Source organism: Balaenoptera acutorostrata, chromosome 20 (assembly GCF_949987535.1).
Source record: "Balaenoptera acutorostrata chromosome 20, mBalAcu1.1, whole genome shotgun sequence".
NCBI classification, from domain to species: Eukaryota; Metazoa; Chordata; class Mammalia; order Artiodactyla; family Balaenopteridae; genus Balaenoptera; species Balaenoptera acutorostrata.
The window spans coordinates 2,658,119-2,681,535 of record NC_080083.1 but is presented as its reverse complement, the minus strand read 5'-3'; the positions used below and the strand labels follow the sequence as shown (position 1 = coordinate 2,681,535).

General features: G+C 48.8%; 1 protein-coding gene across 2 annotated transcripts in view; it reads right to left on the bottom strand.

Moving 5' to 3' along the window:
* Window positions 1-23,417, bottom strand: part of PIGL (phosphatidylinositol glycan anchor biosynthesis class L) — a 71,714-nt gene that overhangs the window by 14,311 nt on the left and 33,986 nt on the right. Inside the window, exons 3-7 of one of the 2 annotated variants that reach the window (XM_007174114.2) lie at window positions 15,869-15,959; window positions 12,699-12,766; window positions 11,260-11,291; window positions 9,700-9,833; window positions 5,523-7,329 (exon numbers count right to left, since the gene is read on the bottom strand). In XM_007174114.2, the coding sequence (XP_007174176.2) occupies window positions 7,231-7,329; window positions 9,700-9,833; window positions 11,260-11,291; window positions 12,699-12,766; window positions 15,869-15,959 (424 nt within the window). In that variant the 3' untranslated portion in view covers window positions 5,523-7,230. Of the gene's footprint in view, window positions 1-5,522; window positions 7,330-9,699; window positions 9,834-11,259; window positions 11,292-12,698; window positions 12,767-15,868; window positions 15,960-23,417 lie in introns of those variants that run through there. The other variant, XM_057535243.1, reaches the window with a different exon arrangement.

Sequence of the window (23,417 nt, the reverse complement as noted above, 5' to 3'; positions counted from 1 at the left end):
TGGTGGTTTCCTTTCAGGCAGCAAGGCTGCCACCGTGATCATCCACACGGAGTAGACCTAGATCAGTAGGAGGAACGACCCTCAGCATTTCCGCGCTCATAGACTCTGATGAACCCTGTAGATCACTGGGATCCTTTCCCTTGAAGACCTCACGGCTCCCAAACTCCTCAAGACCTTCCCCCCAGGGGCACTGGATCAGACCACGTGTTATCCAGCTTTTAATTACTGAAGTTGACTACACTTCATGTAGATTTTCCTGGTAATACTGTCCACGAGGGATGGGAGCCCCTGGCAGGGGTACCTGTAGGATTCAAAGTTGACCAAGACCTTAACACTCTGATCAAACCAGAACCATGTTTCTGCTCCCCGACCTCTTGTGGGCCCAAAAGCATAAATGTCCTGTTCTGTCTGTCTCTCCACACAGTTTGACTGGCTCACTTTTCTCAGGATTCACTGACTTTACATGATAGGCTGGTCGGGTCGTCTCCAGCGTAAGGTGTGCTCCCTCCAGGAAGTGCTCAAGGTGGTCCATTATGGGTGGGAAGAAAATGTTAGAATTCCTATTTATCCTTTAAAGTTTTTTTTTCTGTATGTTTTATAATGTGCACTTAGAATATATACATTACTGAAAACTCAAAAGTCGGGAGATCATTGCTCTAGCTGCTTGATTCTGTTTTCTCTCTGATCAGTGCTGCACATCAAACAACTATCTGTGCATCTTTGTACGAGTTTCTACTTCCCAAGGATAAGTGCACGTGGAGTCCAGGGATATGTACATTTTAAAGATTTCTGAGGTACTGATTTCCAGAAGATTCCACCATCTTCTGTTTGCCCCAGCAGCATATATGTGTCCATTCCCTCACCTACAGAACACTGGGCGTTACTATTTCTTTTTCTTTTTTTTTTTTTTTTTTTTTTTTAAATTTTTTTGAGGATTTTTTTTAATATTATTCCTCCCCATATTTATTTATTTATTTATAAGCAGATGTTCATTTTAAATTAATTATTTATTTATTTTTGGCTGTGTTGGGTCTTCGTTTCTGTGCGAGGGCTTTCTCCAGTTGTGGCAAGTGGGGGCCACTCTTCATCGCGGTGCGCGGGCCTCTCACTATCGCGGTCTCTCTTGTTGTGGAGCACAGGCTCCAGACGCGCAGGCTCAGTAGTTCTGGCTCACGGGCGTAGTTGCTCCGCGGCATGTGGGATCTTCCCAGACCAGGGCTCGAACCCGTGTCCTCTGCATTAGCAGGCAGATTCTCAACCACTGCGCCACCAGGGAAGCCCTGGGCGTTACTATTGATAGACATCTTTGCAAATTAGATAAGTGAAAATGGCATTTTCATATAATTTGTGTTCCTTTAGTTAGTAGTGGGATTTTTTTCACATTTATTTCGTGTGTGTGTGTTTGTGAGAGGGAGGGAGAGAGAGAGAGAGAGAGGGAGAGAGAGAGAGAGAGAGAGAGGGAGAGAGAATGAGAGGGAGAGAGGGGACAGACCTATTCATATCCTCTGCCTTCTTCATTTTCTTCCCTGGAAAACTCCTACTTTAATCCAATCACCACCTTCAGTGAAAAACAGATTTTCATCTTTGCCTTAATTTGTAGCCACTACTGAGGTTGAATAGTTTTTCCTGTTTAATGGCCATTTAGATTTCCTCTTTCATGAATTTTCCATCCTTAATCCATTTTTCTTTTGGGATGTTTTCTTATCAATCTTTATATATTTGGGCTATTAACACATCTGTGATACCTGTTAATTTCAGAAACTTGTGAAATAGCTGTTTTTTTCCTTTACTCCTTTTATGAGTTTCCAGCCTGGCTTTGTAAGGGCTGCCCCATTCCAAGGTATATATGCATTTAGAGTCTCCCAAGTTTCTTAAACAATATTTTAATTGTTTTGATTTTTAGGTATAAATCTGTAATTCATGTACAGTGTATTTTTGTACTTGGTATAAAGTATGGAGTCTTTGTTTTCTTACAAATGCCTGACCAGCCATCCTGAAACAATTTATTAAATGTTTCTCCACCAAGTTAAAATGCCCCCTTTACTGTATAGTAGCTCTCATATAATTTGGATCTGTTTCTGGATTTCCTGTTCTGTCCAACATCTGTGTACTCCTTTGCTTGTATCATACTGTTTTGGTTGCAATGGATTTATAAGTTTTAATGTATAGAAAGGCAGGTCCCATATCTGCATTATTTTTAATATTTATATTTTGGCTATTCTTGGACATCTCCTCTTCTAATATATTTGAAAAATAATTTTATCCAAGTCCAGAGATAATCTATTGAGCTTCTGACTGCAACTACATTAAATTTATATGTTAACTTTGTAAGAATGGGAATTGATGAATATAACATGTAAATATATAAATTTATAAATTGGAACTTGTATATACTATATATATTTGGTGCTATTCAGTTTATTTATTAACTTTGTAAGGATTTTATATTAAATCTATCAGGGAATGTGGTACAGTTCTCCATTTATTCAGGTCTTGTTTTATGTCCTGCATTAAATTTTTTTTTAACTTTTAAACACTATATTTAAAAGAAAACCAGTGGGGCTTCACTGGTGGCGCAGTGGTTGAGAATCTGCCTGCCAATGCAGGGGACACGGGTTCGAGCCCTGGTCTGGGAAGATCCCACAGGCCGAGGAGCAACTAGGCCCGTGAGCCACAATTACTGAGCCTGCGTGTCTGGAGCCTGTGCTCCGCAACAAAGAGAGGCTGCGATAGTGAGAGGCCTGTGCACCGCGATGAAGAGTGGCCCCCGCTTGCCGCAACTAGAAGAGAAGGCCCTCGCACAGAAACGAAGAAAGACCCAACACACCCATAAATAAATAAATAAATAAATAAAGCATGAAAAAAAAAAAAAGAAAAATACTAGAGGAATAATCCCATAAAAAAAAAAGAAAAGCAGTAAGCACTAAAACTGGGTTAAAGTACAAATAAGATTTGTACTCTGCAGTATTTACTAGGCTAGCAGGTAAGGTGAGTATCACCAGGTTCAGAGAGCGATGCCAGCTTTATCATGTGCATATCCTTAGAGTAAGCTAGAACATTTTAATGCAGTATTATTTCTCGAATTGAGATATAATTCATGCACCATAAAATTTACCCTTTTAATGCGTAGAATTCAGCGATTTTTATATATTCACAAGGTTGTCCAGCCTTTACCACTGCCAAATACAGAACACTGCACATCCCCAAAAGAATCCCCACACTCCTCAGCAGTCACTCCTTTTCCCCACCCCCAACCCCTGGAAAACACCAATCTACTTTCTGTCTCTGTGGATTTGCCTGTTCTGGACATTTGATATAAATGGATTCATACAGTAGGTGGCCTTTTGTGCCTAGCGTATTTTACTTAGCATAATGTTTTTCAAAGTTCATCCTCGCTATAGCATGTGTCAACACTTCATTTCTTTTTATGGCTGAATAATACACAAAATGCCATATTTATCTTTTCATCAGTTGATGGACATTTGGGTTGTTTCCACTTTTTGGCTGTTATGAATAATGCTGCTATGCACACTCGTGCACAAGTTTTTGTACGGACATGTTTTCAGTTTTCTTGGGTGTATACCTAGGATTGGAATTGCTGGGTCTGATGGTAAATCTTTTAAGTTACTGAGGAAGAGCGAAACTGTTCTCCACAGCAGCTGCACCGTTTACATTCCCACCAGTAATGTTCGAGGGTTCCAATTTCTCCATATGCTCACCAACACTTGTTATTGTCTGTGTTAGTTTGTTTTAATCACTGCCTTTCTACTGGGTGTGAAGTAGTATCTCATTGAATTTTTTTGTTTTGTTTTTGTTTTGTTGGCTGTGCCGGGTCTTAGTTGTGGCTCACGGGATCTTTCGTTGTGGCGTGGGCTTCTATTTGTGGTGTGCGGCTTTTCTCTTCTCTAGTTGTGGCACGTGGGCTTAGTTGCCCCGCCACATGTGGGATCTTAGTTCCCCAACCAGGGATCAAACCCGTGTCCCCTGCATTAGAAGGCGGATTCTCTACCACTGGACCAACAGGGAAGTCCTCATTGTGGTTTTGATAGGCATTTCCTAATCACTAATGATGTTCTTGTGCTCGTTGGCCATTTGAAAATCTTGGATAAATGTATATTCAGGTCTTTTGCCCATCTTTTAATTAGGTTGTCTTTTTGTTGTTGTTTATACATTCTGGATACTAGGTCCTTATCAGATATTTGATTTGCCAATACTTTTTCCCATTTCACCTTTTTTTTAAAAATAAATTTATTTTATTTATTTATATTTGGCTGCGTTGGGTCTTCATTGCTGTGCGCGGGCTCTGTCTAGTTGCAGCGAGCGGGGGCTACTCTTTGTTGCTGTGAGCAGGCTTCTCATTGCGGTGTCTTCTCTTGTTGCGGAGCACAGGCTCTAGGTGCGCAGGCTCAGTAGTTGTGGCTTGCAGGCTCTCTAGAGCCCTGGCTCAGTAGTTGTGGCGCATGGGCTTAGTTGCTCCACGGCACGTGGGATCTTCCTGGACCAGGGCTCGAACCCATGTTCCCTGCACTGGCAGATGGACTCTTAACCACTGTGCCACCAGGGAAGCCTCCATTTCACTTTCGTGATAGTGTCCTTTGATGTACAAAGGTTTCTATTTTTTCTTTTGTTGCTTGTGCTGTTGGTATCATATTTAAGAAACTGTTGCCTAATCCAAGGTCACAAAGATTAACATTTGTGTTTTCTTCTAAGAGTTGTATAGTTTTAGCTCTTACATTTAGGTCTTTGTAGTAGTTTTTAAAATTGGGACATGTGAGTCTTACAACTTTGTTCTTTTTTTAAGATTGTTTTGGCTTCTGAGTCTTGCAATTCCATATTGTTTTAGGATCAATTTGTCAGTTTCTGCAAAAAAGATAGCTGGAATTTTAATAGTGATTATAAAATTTAGACAGATCTTTTATCTTTTATGTTGAGCTTATTCCTAGGTATTTTATAGTTCTTGAAGTTGATGAGAATGGGATTTTCCCCCCCATTTTCATTTCTGTCACATTATTGCCAATTAAAGACAGTCTATTGATTTTTGTAAAGATACCTATTATCCAGCTGCCTTACCAAATTCCCTCATTTATTTTAGTAGATTTTATGGACATCTCTTGGGTTTCTAAACATATCTGTCTCTTCCAATACTTATATCAGTTATTTTGTTGTTCTGTCCTACTTAATCAGCTTCACCCTTCAGAACAACCTTGATAATCATGATGATGGCAGCTTACCTTTCTACCTTGTCCACTTGGTTTTAGGTGCTAGATTTCGGTAAATAGTGTTTATTATATTTACATTGTATTCTTTTTTCCTATTTTTCTTGAAAGTTGTTATTAGGAATAGTGACTGAATTTTGTTATCTTTCGGTGCCTATGCATAGAAGAATATGGTTTTTCTTCTTAATTTGTTGATGTAATGAATTATGTTGATGGATTTCCCAAAGTGGAACCATTCTTGCATTCTGGAATAATACCCTACTTGGTCATGGAGTAGTAATTCTTTTGATGCACTGCTGGATTCAGTTTGCTAATATTTTCTTTTACATTTTTGCATCTATATTCACAAATAAAATTGTCAGGGTTTTTTTTGGTGCTATTTCATGTTTTGTTATCTTGTCTGTGAATTGGAGTACTTTTCTATTTTATGCTCTAAATAATATTGGAATTATTTTTAGATAGCTGTAAAACCATCTAGACTAGGAATCTTTAAAAAATCTGTTATAATTACCTTTCTAATTTCTTCTGTGGTTATTGGGTCTGTTCTCTTTCACTTTTTAAGTCAATTGTAGTCATGTAAAGTCCCATTAGTAAGGTGCCCACCATTGGATATAATCCAGTTCTTGTTCCCTAGTTCCTATTCTCAAATATGGGTGGCCAAAGCTGTACTGGGGGGGGGGGTGGGCGTGGAAGGGGGTTTGGAGGCGACCCCCAGATGGGACTCTCTCAGTTTAAGGAGAGCGATTTTTGCTTTGCAAGGGCTCAACAAAAGGAGCAGTGCGCAGCTCTCCAGTGGGTGGAGACAGCCGCCACGCCAGCCTCAGCCCCTCGCAGAGCCTGGCTCCTCTCCCGCTCCCCACCGCTGCCATGCATGTGGTTCCGAGCATCTTGCTGCACAGGTGTCCCTCCCTCACTCCTAGAATCGGCCAAGAAAGCAGGACAGCCACCTGCCCAGGAACGCTGACCTCCTTCAGGTCTTGGGTGCACAAGCTTGATGCTGAGTCCTTGGAAAATTAAAAAAACTGGTTGTCATTCATCTTGCAGTGATGCAACCCTGCATTTTATGGGATTGAAGTGTTTGGACCCTATCTGTGACATTACGGTAGGGTCTGGCGGTGGTCCAGCATGTACTCGGAAGCCGTCCATTTCCTTTCGATTTTCAGTTTTGTTGCCCTAGTCTGTGCATAGCATCTCCTATAGTTTTCTCAGTCTCTTCCATTTTTGGGGCTGTCCTATCCATTCTGTTCCCAGTAACGGCACATTTGTCTTCTCTCTTTCTGAATTGGAGCTTCCCCTCTTTGGGCCACTTCCTGGACCACCAGCTGGACTCGGAATAGCTTCCAAGCCAGACCCCTTGCTGCCCTTTTGTTTGTAGCACCATTTTAGGACATAGGTTCTTGAGTGTTAAGCTCCAGATCTCTCTTCCTTTTTCCTGCTTCTCCCGAAAGACTGATAGTGAGATATTTGATGGTATGCCGTTAAACGGACATGTCTTCCCTAGATTCAAATCTGATACGTAGGCCACAAAGATAAATCCAAGGAATTATGGTTGAACTAATTCAGTATAGACCATTCTTTTGTGTGTGTTTATGTCTGATGAGCCCGCTTTGGAAACAAGGTAAAAATACAGTGCATTTAAGAAGGGATTTCAGGGCACTTTACATTCATTTACGACAATTGCGTGTCTGTGTTAGGGGGCTGACGTACATCGTGCCGTTATGTAAATTGTCTTGCACAAGAGCTTGAGAAGCTCGCAGGGTGGCTATTGTCCTCGGGTGGTGTGTGTTCCGGTGGTTGTGGCTTTGTTCCCCAGAGGAAGAAGCTCAAGTCTGGACAGCCCGTTGGCCTGCGGGGCCTCCCTTTGCTTAGAGGCCGAGCAGCTTGGAGGAGACGGGCCCGGGACGCAGCCTTACGCTGGGATCTCCTTGGCTCCGGGAGATGAGTCGCTCCAGACACACCCCGGGCTCCCGGCCGTTCTTCTCTCTGTACCTTGGGTCTGAGAGCCCTGCCCGGCTCAGAGGAAGTGCAGGGAGTTGATTCTCATGTAGCGGGAGAAGAGCATGTAGAGGTGGCGGAACCAGAGCAGCTGGCTGCGGTGGCAGGACATGGCTTTCTGGAAGAATCAGAGGACGGTCGTGAGTGCTGGCGCCGGCCGTTTGTCGTTTCCGCTCTGCTTCCGCTCCTTCAGGCCTCCTCCCACCCACATACTGCAAGCTGTGGCCTGATCCGGCTTCTGCTATGCCCTTCGAACCCCTCTGGATTGGCCTCCCCCTCCCGTCTCCTGAAACCCGACGTGGTAACAGCAGAGGATGCTGGTGCAGCCGAGAACTTTCTCAGGTTAACATTTAACAACCCTGTGGGTAAAGGACTATTATTACTGCTTTTTTTTTTTTTTAACAGATGAGGAAACTGATTCATCCGTCTCAAATAGCAAGTATGTAGTAAAGCTGAGATTGAACCCAGAGCCATCTGGTTGTTGTAGAGCCTACATTCTTAATCCCTTGGCTCCACTACCCTGCATATATAACTCATATAGGGCTGTTTTGTGCCCAGACTCCTATGGATTAGCTAAGCTGGGTAATTACAGTCACTCTTAGAAGAAGAAGAAAAGGAATAGTACCCATACGTACTGGCTCTCCTTGCCATACAGTGGGGGAAATGTTATCCTGTTATTCAGATCTAGTGTAGCTCAGTTTTTAAACAGAATAGATCATAACAACTGATTTAACTAGATGTAACCTATATAAATGGTTCCTGTTTTTCTCTAAGTAGCATAATTAATGCTTTTAATCTAAGCTAATATCATTGCAAACCTTTATGTAAAAAACTCATTTTATATTCACTATCGGAACATCCGTGGCTTTAGAGATGTAAACACCCCTGTGATGACTGCGAGCTTTAAGTTGATAAAGAGAACTGTCGCCATATTCAGGCAGAATATTACACGGCATGGTTTCAACAGGAAATACAACTAAAATTTTTAAATAAAAATGACTTTCAGAAACAAAGTGGATGTGTGAACTCACAGAATAGTGTTTCAATTTTGAAGACCATAGTGAGAATAAAATGTTCATTTTAGAAAAACGTTGAGGGAAGGTAGGAACTCTGTGGTCCAAACACACTTGTCTACTCGTGAGAGATTCCGAGTCACAGGGGCTTCCCACATCCTGCTGCCCAGGTGGCCAATTTTGTAGATTCCCTCATCTTTCAGTGGCTGCAGCACCGACTCAATAAGATGGGCACTTCCAGTAATTATATATTTATGGCCAGTTTGGTTTTTTACAAGCTTTTCTTCCTATTACTTTTTGTTCAAAATTTTCAAAGGAATACTGCAAAATATCAAAATTGTTTCTATTTCCTCCCTACTTTTGGAACATTTTCACTACATGTGTTTCAAAACTATGATTTTTCTGATTATATAGTACCATATCATTTACCTGCTAAATATTAGCTCCCTTTTTGGGCCTCATAAATTATACTAGTGAACATTCTTGTACATCAGTCTCTGGACACAATTTTATTTCTTTAGGATAAAATTCTGGAAATAAAAATTAGTGGGTCAGAGAAAGTATAGATTTATTGATATATTGCTCTGCAACCCGTTTGTGTCTATTTGATGTATCAAGAACTTCAAAAGATAAGTACAACTTCTGAGAAGACTTCTGATATTTACTACTGTTGCTTCCCAGAAAATGATAGCCATTTACACACCTATTTCATTTAATGGCTCAACATGGGTTCTAGCCTTTGAACATTTCCACTTGGATAGCAAAAATGGAAAGGGTCAAGGCTAGAACTCCTCAGCAGCCTTCTCAGACCACCTGCCCCACCGACCACCAAGAGTTTTCACCAGGAGGGCCTCGCTGGGCCTGACTCCTCAGCCGGCAACCCGTGGTCAGCCCCAGTGGCTCTTTACAGAGGCTCCTGGCAGGTCTGAGTTCCTCTTGGCTCAAGCTGGGAGCGCTGGTCCACGTGTAACAGGGAAAAACCGGTGAATCGAGATGTCCAACCGTAAGGGGTGTGTGACCTATTTTATGGTGCGCCCATGCCATGAAACACAGGCAGACATTACAATGTGAACACCTAATAACCCTGGAGAAAATGGTCATGATGTTGCTAAAGTAGGTTTCAAATAAGCAGGCTCTGTGTCCCCCGCTCTGAATGCCTGTGTATGAATACTCTTTATGGAGGGCGTATATACTGTCAAGAGTGACTACCCCTGAGGGGTGGGCTTGCAGGCAGTGGGGTTTCTTCTTTTATGTATTCCCAGATTTTCTACACTGAGCCTGTATTGTTATTTGCTTTTTTTCCAGCACATATTATTTCTATAATCAGAAGAAAATGTGCAAGTCCCTGGTCTACGGCTCCCAGGGTCTGGCTGCGGGCCAGCTCTGGGGACAGAACCGCTGTGGAAGGCCTCGGTGAGCCAGGGGCGGGGCGCAGACCTGGGGGGGAGTACAGGGGTGAGCGGGGCGGTCCTCACCTGGGCCTGGGCCACCTCTCGGCGGCTGAGCACGAAGAGGGCGTCGCGGGCGAGCAGCAGGGAGCAGGGCAGGTCCAGCAGTGAGAGGTACTTGCGCAGCAGGTTCACAGACCGGAGCGTGAGCACCGAGCACCCTGGGGGGTGGGCAGAGGGGAGACTTGCTGCCTCAGGCAGATCTTCCTGAGTACCACCCTCCCTCCGGGCTCAGGGCAGGGCAGTGTCACCAGAACTGCTCTTTGCCCGTCATTCTCACAGACAAGAAGGGTGAAAGGGCCCCAGAACCCCTGGCGGCCGCCCTCTACCTGCTCTGCGCCCCCAACAGGGAAGGGTCAGCTGCTAGAGGCTGGGATCGAGGCCCAGGGAGAGGGGATGCAGATAGGATTTCTGTCCTGGGAGGCCAGAGACCTGGTTCCTGCTCGTCACTAAAGAACTGACGGGCTTGGGGAAGTCCTTTCACCTCTGTGAGCCTCAGTTTCCCCATCTGTATGATGGTGTTGGTCCTGAGTGTGGGACCGGCCTGTTTCCCAGGGTTGGTACAAGGATCAAACACACTAGAGTCGTGTTCCGAAGCCCCCGTGGCACCACCAGCCAGAAGGGCCATCACTGCATCCCCAGGGCTCTCCTGTGAGGGTGCACGTCGTGACAGAAGCCAGCTCCGGGAGGTTAGGGGGTGTCGCACAGAAACTGGCCAAGCGGGTCAGACGCCTTCCTGTGAGTTGGGAAGAGTTTCAGACCCGTCCGGCACCCATCCGTCACCCACAGCCTGGCCAGTTAACTGGGGGATGGGTGTGGGTTTGGGTGGACATCCTGAAAGGGTACCAGAGGCGGAGCAGACCTGGCCAGGGAGAAACCAGGCGGGTGAGGGGCAAGGCCTGCGGAGGTGGTTAGCTTCCTGTGTCAGCCCGACTGGGTCCTGCGTGCTCAGATACTTGGCTAAACGTTGCTTCTGGGTGTGTCTGTGTTCCACGGTTGAATTGGATGACTTGGTAAAGCAGAAGGCTTCCCCAGCGTGGGTGGGCCTCATCCAATCCATCGAGGGCCCGGACAGAAGGCGGAGGAAGGGCGAATCCATTCCTGTCCGTCTGACTGCAGAGCTGGACATCGGTCTTCTGCCCCAAGACTGAGATTTACACCATCGGCTCCGCTGTTCTCAGGCTGGGTGATGCCCCAGCTCTCCTGGGCCTCCGGCTTGCCGACGGCGGATCCCGAGCTTTCTCGGCCTCCGTAATCGTGTGAGCCAATTCCTTACTTTATATGTGTATATATATAAGTGCGTATAGCACCATATCTGTCTACCTGTGTGTCCTGCTTGGTTCTGTTTCTCTGGAGAGCCCCGACTACACGCTCCTCCCTCACACCCGGAGGGTACTTCCCAGTGGATACAACCTGATTTCAAGACCCCGGGACCCGCCGAGACAGGCACACTGAGCTGAGAGTGTGGCCCTGCATCCCCCCACCCCCGCCCTGCCCGGCTTGGCTGGGAGCAGCTCTCTGTGTGTTTACCAGTTTCACCCTAGAGGGATAGTAACGGTGACCTTTTACAAGAGGGACGGGCCTTACCTTTAGGTAACTTCCCTTCTGCGTGCAGGGTCCTGGAGGAGGGAAAGGACAGGTGAGAGCATCCCTCTGCAGTTACCAGGCAGGGCCTTCAGAGCCACGCCTGCCCCACCCTGGGGTCCCTCCACTGTCGGTTTCTAGGCAGTTTCTTGAGCATAAGTCACCATATAGATTCCCTGGATTCCACACCTTTGGCTACAGCTGAAGGGACTAGGGTGGGTCCCTTACCCAAGGTCAGCCGATCTGGAGGTGGCCAGTGGCTTATGAAGTGCCCCGGTCCAAGCTTTGCCCAACAGATATGAAGGTAAGGACACTGGACTCCTTGAAGTTTTTCTCTTTTGAAATTGAGATGTGAGAGTGGTGGAGAATATTTAAAATGTTAATTGGTATTTCCTCTCTGATGCCCCTTTCTCCTATTTGACACCCTGCCCCACCCCTTCTGACAGTAGAGGCCCTTCTGTGCTCACTGCCTTAAGAGGAGGGGTGAGGTGGGTCCACCAGCAATGAACTTGCTGTTTTGAAAGCTGAGGGGTGGAGGGATGGGGCAGAGTCCCCTCCCCCCACCAACACACAGACACACATACTCATCTGGAAGGGATCCTCGGGTGCAGGGGTTAAAGATGAGAAGTTGGGAGGGAACGGATAAACTGACAGGCCTGCCACCCGCCCCCCGGCAGAGCCAGAGGAATAGAAAACCCTGAGGTCAGAGGCGGCTTGTCCTGCACTCTGGGTAGAGCCCTGGGGATGATCTCCAGGGAATGAGCTGGGAGGCAGCATCTAGGTGGAGGAGGAAGGGGCCCTGGAGACGCACCTGGAAACGGCACTTCAAGCCCTGAAAAGCGTTGGGCATGTTCAGAAGAGGGTCATAAAATCAGTCCTTCACATTAGGCTGCCCCCTCCTTCCCCAGGCCACGTCCAGCAAGCTGCTCACGGGCCCAGGGGGAACACGGCTCCAGAGGTCAGGACACACGCTCTAGGTCTGCATGATCCCAAGTAAGTCCCTCAAGATGTGTGAGGATCAGGGTTTTTTACTGGTGAAATGCAGGTGCGTGTCAGTGAAATGGAGAGGCTGCAAAGAACAAGTAAGGTTTCCTATGACGTGCACATCCTCCTTCTCCAAAGAAACATCTGAAATTGTGCACAAAATACACAGCAGGAGAGAACAAATAAGCTGGAGTAAGAGGAGGGAAAAGAGGGTGCAGCCAGGAGGGACGCCGATCCACAGAACTCAGTCCCTAGTCCTGTGCGTGTGCTACAAGGAGCTGAAATTTGGCCCTAAAGCTTTCTGTGGCCAAAGCGGAGGGATAGATCAAATCTGTTCTCCCACTTGCCGTATCCGGGGTGGGGAAACTCAGCTGTTCAGGAGACGAGACCATAACACCAGGACTCGAGGGTGGACCGCGACGGGGAGACCAGCCGCCCGGAGAGTCAGAGCACCCTACCTGGCAGCCGCGTACAGAGCGGCGTGGTTGCTGTGGCCGCTCACACCCCCCGCGTCGAAGGTCACCACCTGCAGAGACACACAGGGCTTCACTCCAGGCCGAACCCGTCTCTCCCGCCTTGTCCCCGCGGCCCGGCAAGGACAGGAGGACCCAGAACCCTGCGCCTGTTCACGTTCTGAGTGTATCTGAACTGACGTGGGAGCGGGTCGGGGGTGTGTGACCACTGTTCGGCCGACTGTGTGGACACCGTGGCTGTGGGTTTGACTGTTCACTCTTTTTCTTTAATAAATTTATTTATTTAATTTATTTATTTTGGCTGCATTGGGTCTTCGTTGCTGCACGCAGGCTTTCTCTAGTTGCGGCGAGCGGGGGCTACTCTTCGTTGCGGTGCACGGGCTTCTCGTTGCAGTGGCTTCTCTTGTTGCGGAGCACGGGCTCTAGGCGCACAGGCTTCAGTAGTTGTGGCTCGTGGGCTCTAGAGCGCAGGCTCAGTAGCTGTGGCGCACGGGCTTAGTTGCTCCGCAGCATGCGGGATCTTCCCGGACCAGGGCTTGAACCCGTGTCCCCTGCATTGGCAGGTGGATTCTTAACCACTGCGCCACCAGGGAAGTCCCGAAATTTTTTTTAAAAAGGCATATAAGCTAATCGCATTATGGTGGATACATGTCATACATTTGTCAGAACCCACAGGGCGTGCAGCACCAGAACTGAACCCTAATGTGAACCAGGACTTGCGGTGAAGATGCTGTGTCAGCGCTGGTTCACTGACTGTAACACACTGTGGGCTCGGGGGCGATGCATGTCCTTTCTGCTCAATTCTGCTGCGAACCTAAAGCTGCTCTAAAAAATATACTGTATTAAAAAAAGGTCACCCCAGAACTCAGGTGCCCTGTTCTGAGCCCACCCTTCCCTGCAGCCCAGTGTGGGCCCTGTGTCCACTCCCACCTCTGACGCTAGCTGCCCCCGCCCCTCAGGCATGTCGCAGCATGTCACCCCGGGAGTGATGTCATCTTTCAGTGTCTTGGTCTCCTCATCTGTGAGATGGGAAGAGTGAGGCCTGCCCGCCTTTTCTCTCTGGGTCGAGGTGAAGGTCAAGTGAAGCCACGTGGGAGTGTAGGACCTGGACAGCAGTCAAGGCTGAGTGTCCGCTGCCCTCGGGTGGAGGTGATGCCAGGGCTGGGCTGTCACTGGCGAGCTGGGGCACACTCCCTGGTCTGGGGACTTGGGGCCACTGCAGTTTGGCTCCATCACTTCTGAAATTCTCCAAGGTCTTGTTTCTTCTTCATCCTATACCTTCTGATAAGCCCCCTCTCTTCCTGCTTCGAGGAGGGCTGAGCTGATCGGTCTCTAGCCCTGGACTCGTGCAGGTTAGGACCTGACAGCAATGGCGTCTGTGGTTCTTTGCAGAACTCCATCCACCTTCCCCGCTAAACTGCAGAAATCTCTGGGCAAATGAAGTCTTACCCAGACCCCAGTAAACAAGAGGGAACAGTGGGGCTGCTCGCACTTCTCGAAGATAGTGGCTCACAAGACATGGCCTGTACTTTAGAGGATAAACAGCAACTCGTGTCACAGGTGCAGGACACACGACAAACACTGTCCCAAAGAGGGCTGAAGAAGTCAGGGAAAGCTTCTCGGAGAAGGCGGTCTTAAGCCGGGCCTGGACCACAAATCACTTTTCTGGGACACAGACTTGGGAGACTCTTCTGAGAGCAGGAAAGGCATGCAGAGCGTCTGTGCCCTGAAGCTCCTCCCTGGATGTTCGGGGCCATGGCTGCAACACGGTCTAAACAACAGCCCGGCCCCTCAGTAAGGACCAACCCTGTTGATCAGCAAACAGCACCAAAGGAAGGTCCAGGTCCGAGACGGCCAAGTTCACAAAGATGGGAGTTCATCCTACAAGCAGGAGTTACTGGGAAACCAGCCGTTCCCATGCACCAAAGCGGGGGAGGGGAGAGTTTGGGGACTGGCCCTGGGGAAGCTGGGGTGCCGAGGGCCACTGCGGCCCACCTCACAGGCCCCGCCCTGTACCCCAGGCCAGCCCGGAGGACCAGCTCTGCCCCCCTGCCAGGCTTGGGGCCCTGAGAGGGTCTGAGCATGGCCTGGGGGGTGGCGGGCAAGAGGATCCAGGCCAGGCAGCAGGCCCGGGCCGTGAACCCTCCAGCTGTCACCCTCAGACCCTGTGGGAAGTACAGCCGGGAGGGGTGGGCCTGCGGCTCTGGGTGACCATATTTCCAGCCAGAACAAAGAGAGAAGCCAGCGCAGAGCCCTGCACCTCCGCCTGGTGTGGGTCAGAGCCAGCCACTTTGGTGCCCCTTCGGCCCATGTGGACGAAGCTCCCGCTGTATTTCTGCCATTAGAGCTCAAAGACGGTCTAATATTTCCATGAAAATCTGCTCTTAACAAAGGTCTAAAAAATCCGTTCCTTGGAGAATTCATCACCGATAAAAGCTTAACAGCAGGGATCATCTTTTAACGAGGCTTAATCAAAACTTAAAGCAAGTGGTTGGGTCTTTAAATGGTAGGATTCAGGTATTAACTCATGAAGGGTTAGCGCTCTTATTTTAGAGGTGGACATCTTCTTGGAGCCTTAAGATCGACTGACGGCGGGGCCCGGGCCGGCGGGGCCCGAGAGTCGAGGTGGGTGTTCCCGGGCCGTCCGCCTCTGCAGGTGAATTGAATGCCCACTACAGCTCTAACCGTGACCAGAGTGTTCTCCCCGCAGGGGCTGTGAATTTGTCCTCGCAATTTCTGGAGTGAGGACTCCAGGCTTAAAATCCTAGCTTCACACTTGGCGACCCTGGGCAGCTGCTGGGCCTCTGGGGGCCTCAACTTCCTCAGTGTAAGGTGAGCATTACAACACTTGCCTCCAAAGTTACAATGATACCTTAAAACGAAAACGCTTGGTAGAAAGCTCTGTGCCAGCGGGTCGTGGCACAGGCTCGAGGGGTCCTGCGGTTTCAGGTGGCAGCACAGGGGTGGGAGTGGGTGGGTGAAGAGGGCGCACTTTGGAAAAATCTCTGCCTCTGTCTGAGCGCTGGGATCTCAGTGACTCAGGAAAGGTGTGTGTGTCCCTCGGTGGGTTTCAGACACACGCAGTTGGGCCTCTGCTTCGAGCGGAAGGATCCCCCTACCAGGTTGATGCGGCTTTGGCGGAAGGATCCCCTTACCAGGTTGATGCGGTCGGCTTCCACGTGCCGGAGGAGGACGTCGGCCACCCGCTCGGTGTCCCACCGCACGCCGGGGTCATCTGGGAAATCCCTGGAAGGAAGAAGCACAAGCTGGAAACCGTTTCTAACCCGGTGCAGGCTTCCCCCGGGGCTCCGGTAGGTGTGGGGGGCAGGGGGGAGGCAGCGGCATCCGGACGAAACACGACACGCTCTGGGGGCTTTGGCTCGTGGCCGGGGGAGGGAGCAGACACCAGCGAGACACGGCTCTGTCCATGAGCTGGGGACAGGTGTGGTACCCACGAGCTCGGACGCAGGGCAGAGGGACACGTGTCTTTGTAAGAGTCAGAGGAACGGCGCGTTGATAAAAGTACGGAGTTGCTTCATTTAACCTCAGACAGGTGTGAAGGAGCCTTGATGGATGAAGTTAAGTAGCCTGTTTGTTGCAAGGTCGTTAGGGATGGATTTGACCCAGGTTTTCTGACTGTAGAGCAGAGAGGTTTCAGCCCTGGGGAGCATCGCAGCCCCATCTCCCCGGGCACCCTCAAGGGCAGAGGCCTCTGCAGGTGACTCCAAGCCTTATTGCTCCCTCCCCCTGCCACCTGCTGATCGGAGGCCAAGGCCGTGGTCTGCCTTCAGTTTGAAGATATTGTTGACAGTCTTATAAATAGATGGCCATCTCTGCCGGCTCAGGTCCCGGCAACACCCACCTGCTACTGGGAGGACACGGGCCTCTCTGCTCCCCACCTGGCAGGTGGCTGTCACCTCTCCGTGGACAGGGGCCGTTAACGGACCCACTTAGGACTTTGGTCAAAGGAGAGTCGCTGGAGGTGTTTCAGTAGGAAGAGGACATGACCCTCAGCACTAGATAATGCAGCTACTTCCTGTGCTTCCTTGGCTACCTCTTCCACACCCTGGGGAGCCTCCTGCGGAGGTGGCTTCAGGCTTTTCAGAGCACCGCCCTGCCAGCCGTTCCCCCGCGGCAGGACAGACAGCTCAGCTGGGGGCACTGGGCAGGGAGAAAGGGAGAGGGAGGGACCGGGACAGAGTCCTGCCGTGTTCCCTGGGAGGGAGCTGAATATGGGATGGAGAACATGGCCTGCTGAGCTCAAGAGCAAGAGAGACAGGAAGACACCCTGGAGTGAAAACAGCTGCACACACGCCCCTGGCTGGGAGGCCGACGTAAAGGTATCAAGGCGTCATTTTGGAAGCTGGATTTACCAATGATAGTCACATGGATGGAGAAGTAGTGTAAGAGGAAGGGTAGGATGGCTGTTGGCTAAAACTAGTTCTCGGGTCTGAAGTGCTGAAAGGTGAGCCCCCGAGTGGGGAGCTCACTGCCGCCTTCTGGGCACCTCCCTCAGAGCCAGGCCCACGGGAATAAGTATTGCTCCCTGAGGTTCTTTCAGGGCCTCTACCCTGAAAGAGGAAGTCAGCTATTTGGGGGACTCTGCTGTCGACACGCCCCTCAGTAACCCGATACATCTGATGCGTCAGCACCGCTCTTGGGATCTAGTCCAAACTCCTCTTGGTCAGGCATTCGAGATCGCCCCAGTCTGTCTCCTATTTGACCCTCTTCTCTTGATTTGGGCGAGTAAATGAGATAACCTATGTGACAAACTTTACATTCTAAAACTGTAAAGCAATGTGTAAATGTCAGAAGAGGGTCATAAAGTGGACCTATGTGACAAACTTTACATTCTAAAACTGTCAAGCGATGTGTAAATGTCAGAAGAGGGTCATAAAGTGGTGGCTGTTATTGAGGCATTAGCCTGATTTAGGCCCCTTCAGAAAGGAAGGAAGGCAGGCGTCCCCCATCTTTTTTCCTTGCTCTGGAAGTCCCTTGCGGAGATCTCTGTGCTGACTGCCTGCATCAGTGGTCGCTGGTTTCATAGTGGGGTGTAGGCATCCCAGGAGATGTGTGAGATGGTCCACTGAGGTTAAGCAAGAAATCGCCAGAATTTCTATTTATGTGTCTCTGTCTGTTTAAATGTCTATCTTGTAGCTATTTTATAAGGTATCATATATTAACAGAGTTTGACACGTACACAATTTAAGTAAGCGCACAGATACTGGCAGTGCATATACTCCGATTTTGTTGCTTTTTGTCAGGGGCCTGTGATCAGAGCTGTGTGGAGACCCCTAGTCTAATCTACTCACCCTACATTTTACTTCATTTTTTCCTGGATATTTTAAAACAACTTTATTGAGGTATAATTTACATACTATAAAACCTACCCATTTAAAATGTACAATTTAGTCATCTTTAGTATATGTACAGAATTTCTACATTTTATTTTACTAGCATTTTGCATATATTTAATTCTTGATTCTCTAACCTATTATAAGTTCCCTGACGGCCAGGTGCTACGTTAGCCATTGAACAGTCAGGGGCCAGCTAGGAAAACAGAAACCACCAGGTATTTCAGAGGGAATTTAACACAGAGAATTGCTTACCCCATTGATGGGAAGAGCTGAGAGGCCCAGCAGGGAACAAGGAGACGATCGGAGACTGGAGAAGCCACTGTCACCTCTAGGGTGGGACATCAGAGTCTAGGGACGGGGTGATGGCGGGAACTACAAGGGCAGTGGCTGGAGTCACGGAGAACATTTAGCTGCTGACGGAGGTGCTGCCCGAGGTGGAGGGAGCAGGAAAGACCCTGGTTTTCCCCTCCTCTGCCTTCAGTCTCCCATCACAGCCACCTATTGTCAGACCTGTTGAGAAGCCAGTTGATTGGCAAGGGAGCCTGGGAAGTGTGGTGTCCACTGGTCCTGAGCAAAGGCACAAGGTGTTTGGTAGTGCTCCCGGCAGGTGCCCAATGCACGTCGGCTTTCAACTGCATCCCAGTTTGTTTTTTTTAAAAATATTTATTTGTTTATTTATTTGGCTGCACCGGGTCTTAGTTGCGTCATGTGGGATCTAGTTACCTGACCAGGGATCGAACCTGGGCCCCCTGCATTGGGAGCGCGGAGTCTTAGCCACCGGACCGCCAGGGACGTCCCTGCCTCCCCGTCTTGACCCTAAGCCTTCGAAGGGCAGCAGCAGTCTGGCCACCTGCCTGTCGCCCTTGTCCACCCCTCTGGGAATGCAGTAGCCCGCTAGCTGCTCGGGTGTGGAGGGCAGCAGGGAGCGCCGTCAGGAGGTCGTGGAGGCCACTGCCGGGCGAGCAGGACTCCAGGCTCAGGGAAGGGAGACGTGGCAGCGGTTGATGGGCAGCTTCACCCCCGCAGCTCAGGGACGGAGCACCGCCCACGCTCAGAGGGTCCAGTGTCACCAGGAGGCAGTGTGATGCCAGGACGGACCACAGAACACCCGAGTTCCAGCTCCCTGCTCACCAGGTGAGCGGGGCACGCGCTGTGTCATCAGGAAAGCTGGGAGAACCTGGGCCACACCTGGTGACCTCCTGAGAGCCCTGACTTCTAGGACTTTATGTTGCAAGAAGTTTCTGAGGGAGGTTAAAACACTGACCATGCATGGTAGTTTTTAGGAAAGAGGAGGGGTCTTGGATGGTAAATAGCATCCTGTTCCCTTTACTTCCCCAGAGCTCAGCCACGCTCCCAGTGCTTCCCGATGGCCTTTTCCTAGCGCAGTGTTTGTTCATTACTGGGTACTTTGCACTGGAATAGTGCCTGGCACAGAGTAGGCATGCGTTATATGTTGTCTTCCCCTTATTATTTTGTAATGTTTTCCTATTTCCCAAGAGACAGAGGGATTACTTGTCATCATGAGGAATAACTGAGATTGATTTTGGACTAGTGTCCCCCAGTGGCTGCCGATCTGTGGGTCTGATGAGGGCGGAGCATGTAGAGATGGTCTCCCCAGTGTCTCACGCTGTCTTGCTCTAAGTCTGTCTGTGATGGGACTGGAACGTGACATCATCCCGGAGAGGTGAAATCATCGAAGTCAGGAAAACAGCCTTCTGCTTCCCTGTCCCTGGAGCCCTCCCTTCATGTGGCCTCCGGCCTCTGATAACTTGGGATTCTTCTCTGCTCTTCTTTCTACCCAGCCAAATCTAACACATCCTGTAGAGCCTCCTCCACGGACCCTTCTGGATGGAGTTTGGGGCCCTCATTTCTGAAAACAACTGCAAGTCCAGGGGTTCCCCCAGCCACCCTCGGGGTGATAATTCCCTGGAAGCGCTCGCAGAACTCACCGAGAGCTATGATGTGCACAGTTAACAGGTTTTCACTGGGAAAGGACAGAAAGTAAAAGAGTAAAATCAGAAAAGGAGGAGACACGTAGGGCAGAGTCCGGGGGCATTCTAAAGGCGGATGGTCTGTGGTCCTCTCCCCGTGGAGTCTGGGCGCCGTTCTCCCAGCACTGACGTGTCACAGTACGCACGGAGCATCGCCGCCAGCCGGGGGCGCTCACGCGAGCTGTGTGGTCAGAGGTCTTATCGGGGCTCCATCACTTAGTCAGGATTGATTGGTTGCTGACCGGCTGCCCAGGTGGTTGATCTCAGCCTCCAGGTGAGCTCGACACCGCGTGACCCACAGCCCCACCCGAAGCTCGGATGTGGTGCCGCCCCCTCCCCAGACAAAGGCACTGCCGTCGGGTATGGCAGAGGTTACGTCCCAGAAGCCACGCGCAAAGGCCAGGCCTCTTTTCGGACATGGCCAGATTCTTTACTACGAGCTTCCTTGCATTTAGGAACCTTACTGAACTTTTCTACCAACTGTGGCTCGGGACAGCCACACTTCACACCTAATTAGTGCAACATTCTGCTAATTTCCATTGTTTTGTGTGTCTCTCTACCTGTAGTCAAGTATGAGAATAGACCTGTGTCTCACCTGTGTCTCACGTGGTACTTTGCACAATTCAAGTCAACCCAGTTTATGTAAATAAACAAAAACAATAAATGAGCTCTGCCGTGTGCCAGGCACCGACTGCACTGAGGAGCTTAAGTGGTTGGCTGAGCCACAGGCAGATGTACCTACCTGCCTTTGGGGGTTGGAACATACAAGTAAGAGCTTTGGAAGATAGCAATTTTATAAAACAGATTAGGGACAAAAAAAAAAATATATATATATATATATATATGAATTGCAGAGGGGAGCAAGGCATCCCAATGGGACCACTTCTCCTCAAGGTAGGAAAATATAAAATTTGATACTGGGAAACTTCTAACAGAGAAATGTAGAAAAAGTGACTCCTTTGAGACCAACTACGTGAGTTGTCTTCTTCCTAAAGTTCAACCCTAATCAACTCAAGGCTTGGGTCCAAGTAAAAACTTCTGCAATAGTTCCTTTCTTCTCTGATGGATTAACAATTCCGCCTTAGATAAACATGCTGGCAGAGGTGTAAACACAAGTGTGAGTCAGCCGTTGGACCCCTCCTTAAGGGAGAGCTGGTGAGTGGCCTTTGCCCTGTTTTCCTTTGTGCTGTCCTGCTTCTTGCTGGCCGGAGTTGGCGGAGGGTGACTGGAGTTGAAGCAGCCGTTTTGGTGCGTGAAGTAGCCTTAGGTATGAAAGCCAGACACAGTGGAGTCGCCACAGAGAAGCAGCCCTGGCCCTTCACACCAGGCCCAGACGGTGCAACTCCTAGCACAGTTATTGTAGTTATTGTGGGTTTTCTGTGACCAGATCCTGATTTATATACGCCAGAATTTTGTAAAGCCTCCATTTTATTGATTATTTAGGTTGTTTCCAATTTTTATTATTGAAATAAGGTGGTAACTAGCATCCTAATACATAACTGTTTGTATGCATCTCTCAATATTTCCTTGGGATAAAATCATAGAGACGTACCTTCGGGGTCAAAGGTGAAGTGAGGAGAACCTGGGTAGATCTCCCTCTGAGGAACCGTGTTAAGAGGAGGTGAAGGGACTTCCCTGGCGGTCCAGTGGTTAAGACTCTGTGCTTCCACTGCAGGGTTCAACCCCTGGTTGGGGAACCAAGATCCCACATGCCGTGTGGCATGGCCAAAAATAAATAAATAAACAAATAAAACAGTATAAAAAATTTAAAAAAAAAGAGGAGGAGGTGGAAAGCATGTTAACTCACAAGGAACAGCGTCACGGAGAGAGAGCTGTGCACTTCACAGGCGGGAAGGAAAGACTAACAGGGGCAACTCTTATCCAGCGCGCCAGTCTTTCTAAACATCTCAGGTGTTTTGTACCTACTTCCTTATCCCTAAGAGCTCCCTGAAAAGGCCAGTTCATTTACATTCTGTGACAGCTGGAGAGAGCGGGTTGGACGGGAATGAGTTACACGTGGAGTAGGCGCCGACAGCTGGCTGAGTGGGGCTGTAAGGGAACACGTGTGTTGTCAGGGCCCCAATTTCATCTTGTTAACCAACCCTTCTCCTGGGAAATCACATGGATGTAATTCAAAGCCAATAGGAAAGCAGAGGTCAAGCCCTAAGAGTAGTCAGGCTTCATATTTAAGGAACATCTGGACACGCCCTCCTACCTGAGGCAAATGTGATGGGTTTGCTACAGCAGCTGACAGGTATTCTGCAGCTGCTCGTTCCTCTCCCCGAACCCAGATCTGAGCAGGCGAACTATTGAGAGGTCCTAGAAACTTCCTTTAATTATTAGCAAGCTCCTTCTTGGCTTTTATTGCAATTTTAATGAAAAGAGTATGGAAATGCCTCAGACGCTGATGTGTGCCTGGGTAGCTCTGCTAAGATGTAAAGCTGAGTAACCCTTTCTGGCTGAGACAGGATATGGTGGGCTGAAAACAAGTTTCTGGCAAGGTTTGGCCAAGTAGAGCAGAGATGACACCTCTGAAGACCTGAGGACAAGGACAAGCAGGGATTGCACCAGGCGCCCTTACCCGACGCGCCTTCTCCTTCCAGGAGAATTCCCGCCTACAGAGCCCTTCAGCCCAGAAATGGTCAAGCTGAAGCCGCTCTGAAATGTCTGGCAAGTCACAATCAAGAGGCCCGCGGTCTCTCCCGCTCCTCACTCTAAATCTCTAGTCAATCAGGTGATGTTTCCTGATAAAGAAGCCAGCCGTGGAGAACCAGGAGTGGGGGTGGAATTTCCAAGGTTGTTTACAGACGAAGACTGGAGACTACTTAAAACATTAAAAAGGCCTAGGAAAGATTGTTTAAAGAAAACAGGCATTTTACAAAGCAAGAAATGCAGGCTGCCAACATATATTCGTTTGATTCTCAGAAAGAGTCAAGCAAATGCAAAATGAAAGCAGGACATGGTGTGGAGGAGGGCTCACAGGAAAGGGCGCGGTTCTGTCCCCCACTCTAGCTTAAATGGCTGCACCTGTGTGCAAGGGCAGTTTGGCTACCTGCGATTATTCGTGCTCTTTGACCTTATCTTTCTAGAAATTGACTCTAAGGAAATAATCAGCCTAAAAGTCAAAGTCCGATCAGGCAGAGACACCACTTTCACTGCAATTACAGGGGGAAAGAGGCCGGCAGTTCTGTTGTTCTGCCACCAGGGAGCAATTTCTCTAACTTCCTGAATTGTGGTTTATGAAAAATGCTAAAGATAACAGAGTTTTAGGGCATGTTCAAAGTAAAAGCAAAGAAACTTAGATACACCCAAGGAAAGGAATGTTAAAGCAAAACCAAAGAAAAAAGAACTCCAGT